The following is an 11,675-nucleotide window of genomic DNA, read 5'->3' on the forward strand; positions in this document are numbered from 1 at the left end:
TTTTGTCCCCTAGGCATGGATCCAGAAGCTTTAATCACAGCCGTTGCTCACACTGCTTTCACTAATCCCCTTTATTAGCCTGTTGCATGGTCAAGAGGTTGTTTTTTTTTAGAAGACGCTCTTCTTCGCTTGCCCACTGCGATAGTGTCTTATACCAATGCGACCAGTCTCGCAGGGATGAACGGGTGTTTAATGGTGCAGCGCACAGATGGGGCAAAGACGAGGCAGGAAAAAGGAGACGCTTCTTGAGCCGTGGTCGACTGGGTAGAGCTGTTGTGGCAGGCGGCTAAAAAAGGTTTGAGTCATTCTCCATATGTGACTTGTTTTCCAAGTGCGTCAGCAGTGCGCATATGCTCCCAGTCTGCACCTGCAGAAGGTCTCAGTGTCTTAAATTGCAGCCACTTGACTGTGCCACCATTCCACCCCCCCCACACGCTCCCTCTGTCCTGTTTGTGTCTCATCTATGTCACATGGATGTGATCTCCAACAAGAGAAAGCTAATGCATGTTGAAAGCCCGCATCCCAACACACACACACACACACACACACACAAACAAAACTCCCACCTACTCATATGTCAGTAGCGCTGTTACGCCTTCAGACAGTAGTGTGTCTGAGGGACATCTTGAGGTTTTCATGCTTGAGACAGGCCTCTGGCAGTGATGTATAGAGCTGCACATTCTCTCCTTCTCTCTCATAAACATGCAGCCTCCTGGGGGTGGAGAGCAGATGGCTAAGCCCAGCTCGCCACCTGCAGGCTGCTGCCAGCACGCCACGGGCCTTCTCTGCAGGCACCATTGCCGGTGCCTGGCAGCCCTCTCGGGACCAGGTTTCTACCCCCCGCCCCCCGACTTAACCATCTTGCCCATCTTGCCCACCACATAGAACGGGCCTCCTGACAATAACTCACTGCCCAGGCACCATAACCAATGCAATAAACAAAGAAGAATGTGCCATGTCATCAACTAATACCAACACGTTATGCGTTTTGAGAATGTGCCAAATCTTTTCATGATGACACATTTGTAATACTATCTGGAGTTCTTTCTGTTTTTATTTTTTTATTGAGTTGTTTGTATGTGAATTATACATCAGCAAATGTTTTTATGGATTTGTGATTTGTTCTGCCAGACTAAGTCTCAAGTCAACTAGATGCGCGTGTACAGTCCAGTGCAGCTTTCGAGGGTTATTTTAAATCCTCTTTGTTCTTAATTTCCCAAAGCACAGCAAGACTTTACAGGGATGAGAGTTTTCATTGAAAAGACATGAGTGTTGGTGTTTTTTTTTAAATGCTTTTCTTTCGTTGTTGTTGTTTATTGTTTCATGAATTCTGGTTCACTTTAAGTCTGTGACAACTGTACCCAAGTATCTAGGTTTTCAAGGTGTTGTTTCGTTCACTGAGGGATCAGGATTCCCTCAGGTTGTTTCAATATAAAATACAATATCATGTTCATAACCATATCTTCTTTATAAGAAGACTACTCAATGCACTTTTACTTGTGTTACTTTATTTGACAGCAGTTTGTTTCAAACGGCTGAGCATTCCAAGCTCCCTGGACCAGTACAAACACACGTAAGAAAGGGGAACGGTTTATCTGATGATCAGCAAGAAAATAGGAGCGAGAGATTCCTCTTTTTTTTGTGGCTGTGCAGTTGGATCATCAGCACGCAATTTCATTAGCTTATAAATGGCCAACGTGCAAAGTGACTAGGTCCTAAAAGTCGAAAGAGTTACAACTCTCCTGCATATACTGTACCAAGACATTGATTTATAATTTTGATAACTGCAGCTTATTTTTGTGGATGCTTTAGCACTTCTTACTTTGCCAGAGCATATTTGTGATGATTAATAGTTCACAAGTTCTGATACAGTGGTCTCAATGTGCTTGTGCAAGTAGTTCTATTTTTTACCAATAAAACTATTTTGTGAAAGCAACATGCGTTATTGTATGTAGTCTGCGTGCGAGTCCTGTGAGCTTGTATGTGTGCGGGGTGATGAGGATGGAGATAGCTTTCGTCCTCCTGCCAAATCTACAGATTGTTGGACAGAACATGGCTGTGCCGAGCGCAGCAGACAGGCTGCTCAGGAATAACGCAGTCCAACTAAAACGCACGGCCGTATGAGATTAATTTGTGGAAATGGGGAAAAAGGAATTATTCCTGTAATGCCACACCCAGCTAGTAACACCCAGCTAGTAACACCACATTGCTGTGTAGAAATTAAAAAACGTGTATAAAATAGTTTTTTTCCGCCAGAGAGAACTGACAAGTAGAGCTGAAAAGATCCGTCAATCAGTTGATTAGTGGATCAACAGATCAACTATTTTGACTATCAACTAATAGTTTGAGTCATTTTTTCATTCACTGGTTCCAACTACTTAATTATGAGGATAAGTTGCTTTTCTCATATGTAATTATAAATTGAATGTCTTTGGGTTTGAGCTGAATATCCTGACATTTTCCAGTTGATTAGTCATGAAACTAATAATTCATAATAATAGTAAATACTTGTAGCCCTACTGACATGTTTATTTTTCAGCGGTACAATGTCCCGCTCAGTACATCTTAGTCTCAGTCCAAATCTTTAGTAACTAAATTCAAGTGATTTCTATCAAAATAGTTTTAAAAATGTGATGTATTTACATGAAACATGTATTGAGGCTGAAATATTGTTATTCTCAGAAATTAAACTCAAATATCAATATCAGTATTGGCCCTGAACATGCGGTTAGGCTTTAATCCATGACATAAAGAAACGGGACACAAAAGAAATTATATATAAAAAAGACAATCTTAAATTTTGAGACAAACACCCTGTTCTGAAAGTGTGTTCTTCGACCGTGCCAAAAAAAAAAAAAAAAGTTTGCACAACTTCCTGAATGAAGACGTCTTCAGTCTTATGCAGCGCTCGTTTCACATCAGAGTACTTTAATACTTCAATATCTTTGTCATACACTGTAGCCTATACACTTCACCTGGTGAGTCTGGGCTCTCATTACAGCTGATTGGAGTGAAAATGTGCTTTCCTGAAACAAACATGGCTTATTTTCACGGCTCCCTCTCATTCTCCCACTCCTCTTGGTTATGCAACAAGAGTGCAGATCAAATAACCGCTCCTATCGTGGGGAAACGCTAATAAGATCTGCTCCTCTGTGTATTTAACCTACATTTCCCATCAAAGGCTTTCACCCCGACTTGCCGCGATGGCAGATCTGGAATGTGAAAGGGAGGTGAGCGCTTGTCGATTTGAGGTAGGGGTTAATCGGGCGTCAGGCTTTCCCTTTTTGAACTTCACTGCCACGTCAAATCCACAGATTACTTTACTGACCGGCAAATAACCTTTCCAAAGATCAACCTCAGACAGAAAGGCGACAATGAAGCGACGACTGCACACAAGAGCTCAACGCACTCCACCGGTCACAAAGAGCGAGGCGGATATTAGAGCACGTTAGGGAACCAACGATCGCCAACATTGCTCACAAATACAGCGAGCACTCAAAATCGCTCCAGTATTGCCACCGTACCTCACGTGTAGCTCTTTGTTGTGGACGGCCGTAGCGCTCGTGAGGAGATATAATGTGGTCATCAACACTGGGGGAGAGTGACCTTCCTTTTGTTGCTTTCCTCTGGTCACAGGGCTCGTGTGAGGTTGGGGGGGGGGATGATAGCGACGACCTTGGCTGAGCAGTTAACTGCTGAGAAAGGCAGTAAACGCTATGGAAATGACAAAGGAGCGCTTGTAGGAAAACAATACACTCTGACAGTTCAAAGGAAGCCCTTTAATATTTCAGCTTTGAGCAGCACGGGGCGGCACACATGGCTGGGAGCATTCAGTGAGCTGAAGGTGAGGCAGGTTAAATAATGGGAAGGTGTGAGGACACACGAGGCTTTTACAAACTATATATCTGTCTTGATGAAAACAGTCAGAGGAGAGATTATTGTATTGTGTTACATAAGACTACAGTGAAGCAGTGAGAGTACACAAACACAATAACAAGCTACGGCCTACTTTTAACAACTACTTATTTGAAGCTGACCTTCTTTACTTGGGATACATCCAGGGGCTTTAGCAGTATTCCTCGATAATACCCACACGTTCTCTTGGTGTGCTTACTAACTAAACAGAGCTGAATTTGCTAAACTGTGAACGCTGACTGAGCAAACCAGGCACAGTTCCTCGTTAGGCGGAGCAATAGATCTCTGGAGATGTTCACAAGCCAACTCTGCCAACCTCGGCATTTTGTTTAAGGAGACAGGAGGAGGAAGAGTATTTTTAAATATATATATATATAGATATATATATATTTTTTTTTTTAGCTTTTCTTTACTGTGGGTCTGTGATGTATTGAGACCAAGCCTTCGGGGCCTTTACCGTGCCGGTACGAGTCATTGAAATAACTTTGCCCGATCCTCCTGATAGCGCGTTTGACCCCGTTTGCGAGGTAGGAATAGGCTTAGATGAATGGTGTGTGAGTAGAATGCGCGGCGGGAGGTGAGAAAGCAGCGGAGCCCCTCTGAGCCGACTCTAACTCTTACTGGGCCACTTCAGATATCCGTCACTGAGCCTGCCACTGCATTACACTGGACTGAGGTGGGTCACAATCAAACACTTGAAACCCCTGAATACAAAGGGATATATACTCATTTGGATACTTGAAAATAAGTACGACAGCTGCTGACACCTAAGCCATTGAAAATAAATAAAAAAGGACATTAAAATAATCAATTTCTGAACGCAAATATGTACTGTATGTATCCGCTGTACTGCCAAAGTCTCCCTCACAACTGCCAGCCACAACGGATGCTCAATGCAGCATTAACAAATTCAATTTAGGCTCCGCTCATCTGGCCTGTGGTCTTGGTCAACGATTGTGTACAAGACGAACATCTGTAGGGCTCTCCTCCTGCGATGGCTGGGTTAGTTGGTGGTTGATGGCTGATTCGGCCATTACTCAGCGCGGGCTGACAGCAGGCCCAGACAACCATCTGCTGGAGGTACGCCGCGCTCTCCTTTCAGATCGATCTCTGTCGTGAATCTGTCTTCTAGCGCTCTGTACTTGTACGGAGGGAAGCTTTGCAGTCTTTACATACTTTTTCAAGCTTTTGTTTCATTCCAGACCATATACAGACTCAATCCACAACTTGCCTTGATTTATTTTTATATCCTCTTTATCCATACTTTATTCCCATCTACATTCTCCACCTAGTTATCTCTCCATTTTCTTTCTCTAACTCATTTTCTTTTACTGTTTTTTCCCCTCCACCTCTATCATTTAATATTTCAGTCTCCCACTGCCCACCTTCTCAGTGCCTCCTTTCCTTCCTCACTTTTGCTAATGAGTAGCACAGTGGTGAGCGCTGTAGGAGCTCTACAGAAGAGACCGCCGGTCTCCCGTGATGAAGCTTGTATCGCACGACTTATAGACCCGCCTGAGACGGACACAAGTTGATTTTAATCACATTCTGCCACGGAAGCAGAAAGGCAGGGGAAGAGTGATGAGCAAGTCAAGACGCACTCTTTACTCTTTGCAAATCAGCTACTTTCTATGTAAAGAGGCAGTGAAGATGAAATTGGATGACTGAATGCCCGTATAGAGGATGCAGATGCTTGAAGGCAGCGTGCACTCCAACACTCCTTGACCCCTCACCAGAATACAAATTAGAAATGCGTATAATGACTAAAGCAACAGCGGAGAAGCCCATTATTTGTCTCAGTTTAGTTCCTTTAAGACACCTTTTAGATATACAGTATGTATAGCTGTGAACGACAGAAGCAATTTAAAGACGCCTCGGTCTGTCTGTCTGTGGGAATTAACAGGAGGCGAGTGACTAATAAGGAAAGGGAGGCAGGTGTGATCTGCAGCAGGACAGACCAAGGGGACGGAGAGCTTCGGGGAACATCATCAAAGCAGCCAATCGCCGCTCTCAGAAACCTTCAAGGATAATCTCAGTCAGTCAATGTGACACAAGAGAGGTGCACACCGGGGGTGAGAAGAACAAGATGGAGAGATTAAACTGAAAGGATAAGAGCCTATTCGCCCACCCCAGCCAATACAGGCCCCGGCAGCTGCTGATTTAAAATGGATTCAACATTTCCCTTCTCATTATCCTATTAGCCTGCACCGGCCAGCTCCTATAGGTTCAAATCAACCAACTCCCCCCCCCCCCGCCTTTTACTGAAGCTATTTTCTCATCGCGGTTATTCAGAACGGTTCAGTAATTTCATTGCTTTTTTGTCCGTGGCTCTTTGTGACTCGCTGTGTGTTTGATTACGCTGTATTAAACCGCTTGAAATGTTTTTCACATCCCACTAATGTACTATGTGTAGTATAGCACCTGCTGCTGCATATTTTATTTACTGCAGTGTAAAGAGAGTTGCCATTGGTGGGGGGGGGGGGCATTTTCACAGAAATGTGCAGGAATAGCTTATCAATACGTGACTGGGTGGACCTGTTCCAGGATGTCCATGACTCACTCACTCGCTCCCTCGCAGCACGACAGAGAGCCTCAGGTTTAGGCACGGCATGCCGAATGCAGACAAAAACGATGCCCAGTTGTGCTTCAATTTGTCGTCATTAACACAATCGGTGATCCCCAAGCTTCAGTGGGAACAACACAATACAAACAATTAGATCACTGAGCCGATTTATTGGCTATAGGCATGAGGCACAGTCTCTCACACTCTCACACACACACACACACACACACACACACACACACTGAAAAAGCACACGTGTTGCAGTAACCAAGGGAGGAAAGAGAGAGAATTTTTATATTTGGAAGTGTTACTCCTCTATTATGATTAACGTCTGACCACAAAGGGGCTGTATTTAGCCATTTTTACAAGTATTATATAACGTCTGCATTTTCACCGGACCACTATAAGCAGTGTACAGCATCAACACCCAAGAAGAGTATTTATGCTGTGACAATATTCCTCTGTATTTCCTATATCTCTGTATGCATTCTGACAATATATAGGTCAGCTTTGCAGACAAACCACTGCTTTAGAAGTCTATATTGACGTGTGTCACAACCTCAAACCCCCCCCCCCTCCTACCAGCCTTTAATGTTGTCCCATAGCTCAGGCAGGACATTTTTATTGTTCATGCAATTTTGTGTAATTACGCCAGTGTGCACCAGTAAACAATACGGAGGCATAGAGCATATTATGAATTATACTACATGACATAATAGTTAAAAAAAGGGGCCCTGCATAATGCAGAGAGTAGGATAGCATTAATATACTCAGTGTGCTTTCTGGTCTTTTATGGGACTCCAGCAGCAGGAGGCCTGCCCATCAAACAGCCATCATCTCTCCTAATGATATTAATTTGACCAAGTGCCCATTAAAACATTCAGTGGGGATAGCTGGTCTGTGCGCGCACGTGGGAGGCGCCGATTCATCTGCAGTGCATGCAGGCCCACGCACTGCGAGTCCACTCTGTACATGTTTGTACATACCACATGCATACCAACACACACATGTGCACATTTCCAAAACACACCAGCATGCTGAAACCCATTAAGCTGACATACACATCAGACAGTTGAGAGTAAAAGAAATGCACAGAAAGGCAGCTGTGAGTGTGATGAAATAATCATTGGGAGCCATCTCTTCTCAGAGAATGAACAATCAGCACTGGTCCCATTCACTCTGCAGCATTTTACGCCACACAGGAGATTAAATATGTACCCATAGCGGGTCTCCTAAAGAGCCGTGGTATCTCTGACATCAACCTAACACCTGTCCTTTAATTCAGGAACAGAAAAACACGGTTTCATTTGTACAAAGACGTAAGAGAGCTCCTAAGAGTCGTGTGTCTGTAATCTCAAAATCGATCTCAGCGGAGCAGTCTATTAACCAACACTGATGTTTCACATCATGCAGCAGTACTTATATTTTCTTAATGTGCCCCCTAGTCCTACTATAAATCCTTACCCCAGAAAGGAAAAAAAAAAAAACACTTTTGCATTCTCATGTTATGTAAGAGAGAACGTCTTTCTTTCACCACTGACACACGCACATGGGCTGAAAGACGCAGAGAGAGAGAGAGAGAGAGAGAGAGAGAGAAAATGGTCCTAAAAAAGAACTCTCATTATAAGGAGTAGTGTGATCGTGCCACATCTCAAATACCCACCAGGCATCATTACAACCCAGAAAGGGTCCAAAGACAGAACAGAGACAACACTGATTCAACACAGTCTTAATGAAGCCTTAAAGCAAGAGGAGATGGTGACATGATGAGGGACCAGACTTGGAGCAAAGCTTAGGAGATGCGAGGAGATTGAACCCTTATCCCACGAGAGGTTAAGAACTGTGAGATAATAAAGTGTCCATCTGCCAGCCACTGACTTAATACTGGTATTGCTGTTTTTTGACGTGGCAGAATTACATTTAGAGGTATTAAGAATCGTTATCAAAGTTTAATCCGACCTCTGGTTTCGGGACGAAGGCCCGTCCAGGGATGGAGAAGCAGTTGCGGACCGTGCAGAGATACTGAGCCATAATGGACAGGCGGCTCCTCTGTTTGCTGCCTGTGCTGGCTGTCAACCTCTGGATGGAGAGGACAACAACCACAAATTAGTAATGATAAATTCCAAAAGACCATGTTAATTGTCGAGTTCATGTAATTGTTACTTTAAGTGGTGACCAAACATGTCTGGCAAAGATATTAGATAAAGAACAAAAACTAGAAAAAAAAATGCTTTAAAGCGTTTCCTAAGTATGTTTTGTTTTATGTGTCTAGAATAAGCAAGACAACAGCATCCTGACAAATGTACGGGTGGGAAAACTGAAACATGAAACACTGTTCACGCACCTCTGCGACCTCTTTCTGGAAAGTTAGGGTGAGTCGGGTGCGTCCGTAGACGAAGGGCCCTGTTCTGTTGGCTATGTTCTCCAGCCACTTTATGATGAGGTGGGTTGAGACGCTGAATGGGAGATTCCCAATGATGTGGAGGTTTGGTGGGTCTGTGGGGCCACACGTACACAGTTACATTCTACGGGATTACACGTGACCACCGCAACAGCTTTCATAAGTCCACGATCTCACCTTCCTCCCACGGCTTCGAGACATTTTCTGGGAATCCTCGGTCCATTCTGTAGTTGAGTATGTCACCGTGGACAATCCTCAACTTCCCTGGTGCCGCCTCAGACAACAGCTGTGGAAATGGAAAGCTGTTCAGAAAAACTAAATAATCATCAGTCACTCTGCAGGGGGGCTAATGATGCTGCAGACGATTGACTGGAGACTCTGAGGTGACGGTGTTAGAGCCTTTTCTGCCGAGTGACCATACGACCGTGATAACATTGTGCAAAAGCCTGTATTGTTGTGGTTGTTCAATTTACCTTCAGCCCTGGGATGAAGCGTGTATCCTTCTCCACCACAAGCACATCTGACACCCCGGCATTGAGTATGGAGCGGGTGAGACCGCCGGGACCAGGACCCACCTCACACACGTGGGCATCCCTCAAACTGCCCGCCTGACGCACGATTTTGTCTAAAAAGGTGAAAATGAATGACCAAGTCAATAGAGAGTTTCATCATACACTGAATTAAATACTAATATCAAACACACACCATATGTATAAATAGCACCATACTCTCCAATGAAATGTCTTCATTAGAGTCTTGGGTATCTAAATTGAGATTAATAGTGTGTGATGTTACAATACCTGTCTGCGTCTGTGTGATGAAGACGAGGTGCATTAATCTAACAGTCACCTTGTCCAAGGACAGGAGAGCAGATCAGACCTGCACTGCATCACTGATAATTATATTAAGGCTCAGGCTCTGCAAGGGCTGTAAACAATTGACTCGGTTCATTCGCATCGGAAGGAGATCCGCTCAACCTCGCCCATACAGAAAAGCCTGTCGGTTTCAATGCCTTGAAACAAGGCGATGTGGAGCTGTACAATCAAGTGCACACAGACAACACACACACACACACCTTTGTGCCCTCAGTGCAGACATAGCAACAAAGAACAGGAGCACGCAGGTGTTGGTGCACTGCAGATAGAGCGAAAGAAAGAGAAAGCATTGCTTTGGCAATGTAAAACATGTATTCTCCCCCCCCCCCCCCCCCCCATGCCAATAAAAGAACTGAATTGAACGGAGGAGTGAGACGGGCTAACCTGTTAGTCTCAAATCCAACAGAAAGTTCTGGGACAGATGTTTCTCAGCTCGCAGGTTGTACAGCTTTATGAGCTCGCCTACAGTCGGCAAGGGAGGCAGACGGAAAAACGCCAGTTTCCCCGGGGCAGCCATCAGTCAGGTGAACACTGTGACAAACAAAAACGAACAGAAGGTGAGGAAATACTATGAGTGATCAGCTTCCTCAGCAGCAAAGCCATTCGGAAGCCGAGAGCTATACAACTCCTGAAAAGGGCAACATGTGAGGCGCTAATGTTAACAATAACCTGTCAGTAGTAGTATTTGAAAGATGCTGTGAAAGGTACGTTAGGCCAGGGGCGATCATTTGAAACGCAAACAGGCAATGTGTTTCGGGGAAGGTATTTTGCTGTTTATACTAACCTTTAAATTCAGATGTATTAATGTTTTACCAAGAATACATTGCAAAGGACATAGTATGTGAAACAGCATGGTCTCCATCTGTACAAGTCCATTCTGGCAAAATTGTTATCAATTACTACTTCATCAGGTCATGGGATTGACTACTGCTGAGGCAGTGCTACAAGGTTGACTTTGAATGTTAGGGTGTCTGATAATAAGATCTCGTGCACCACCGAGTGGTGGTGTAACAGAACACTAAATGACCGACATGAAGACACACAATCGGGTGTTTAGTGGAAGACCTTTTCTTTGTCGTTTCCACTTAACTAAGTCTGAACCAACCCTGATCACTTGTTTTATGAGATGCTTAACCGGACCCCAACCTGGCCTAACCACGGAATGGGGGCAACACTGTTCAAGTTTTACACAAAACCTGGACTACTGTTCCTTCACTTCACATTATGAAAACACGTGTTAGTTTATCTAGCTTACGGCAAAAGGCCACTATGGCATCTGCTGCTACGGTAACCCACAATATTCAGTCAGGAGGAAGTGAAACAACCTTAAACTTGAACAATTAACGTTAAATGTATGTTTACAGTGCACAAAGTCAGACACAGTCGTTAGCATTGCAGCTAATGTTAGCTTCTGGGTTCAAATGCTGTCAACAGAGCCCCGGGGAAGGCTGTGAATTCAAGCGGAACACGTCGTGTTGTTTAACAACCGAGATACGACTGAGAGCACACTACAGACAAAATATAAGAAGGACAGAAAGCTAAGAAAGCTTCGTCCACGTTTCTCACCGGTGCGGGTATCCTCCCGTACGTTTCCCTATACGTCATTCCATTGACGTCCGACTATCCAATGAGCTCGCGAGAATTCTAATCTAAACCAATCAAATTTGAGAAGGCGGGGTTTTGCTTTGCCCTTGAAAAGCAGTCTATTGTTGATGTAGTAATGCGTCAGAGCCGAAAGAGGGCGGCAATTCAATGGTGATGTGCTTTATTTACAGTGAACCTACAAAACGCAGTTTTGGTTGACGTCCTTAAATCCTAAATCGTAGCGACTTACTTACTCATTAGTTACTCTCATGTTGTTCCCTTTATAAATGCTGCATCCGTGTGAAATACAATGCCACATTGTAAACTCTGCTATCCA

The 11,675-nt window shown here is 44.2% G+C and overlaps 1 protein-coding gene across 2 annotated transcripts in view; it reads right to left on the reverse strand.

Moving 5' to 3' along the window:
• Window positions 1-11,369, reverse strand: part of tfb1m (transcription factor B1, mitochondrial) — a 24,134-nt gene extending 12,765 nt beyond the window's left edge. Inside the window, exons 1-6 of one of the 2 annotated variants that reach the window (XM_031847263.1) lie at window positions 11,321-11,369; window positions 10,139-10,285; window positions 9,353-9,504; window positions 9,057-9,165; window positions 8,823-8,974; window positions 8,438-8,557 (exon numbers count right to left, since the gene is read on the reverse strand). In XM_031847263.1, the coding sequence (XP_031703123.1) occupies window positions 8,438-8,557; window positions 8,823-8,974; window positions 9,057-9,165; window positions 9,353-9,504; window positions 10,139-10,271 (666 nt within the window). In that variant the 5' untranslated portion in view covers window positions 10,272-10,285; window positions 11,321-11,369. Of the gene's footprint in view, window positions 1-8,437; window positions 8,558-8,822; window positions 8,975-9,056; window positions 9,166-9,352; window positions 9,505-10,138; window positions 10,286-10,538; window positions 10,576-11,320 lie in introns of those variants that run through there. The other variant, XM_031847264.1, reaches the window with a different exon arrangement.
• Window positions 11,370-11,675: the final 306 nt, after the last annotated feature.

The sequence above is a fragment of the Anarrhichthys ocellatus genome, unplaced genomic scaffold, assembly GCF_004355925.1.
Source record: "Anarrhichthys ocellatus isolate YVR2014 unplaced genomic scaffold, GSC_Weel_1.0 scaffold7, whole genome shotgun sequence".
NCBI classification, from domain to species: Eukaryota; Metazoa; Chordata; class Actinopteri; order Perciformes; family Anarhichadidae; genus Anarrhichthys; species Anarrhichthys ocellatus.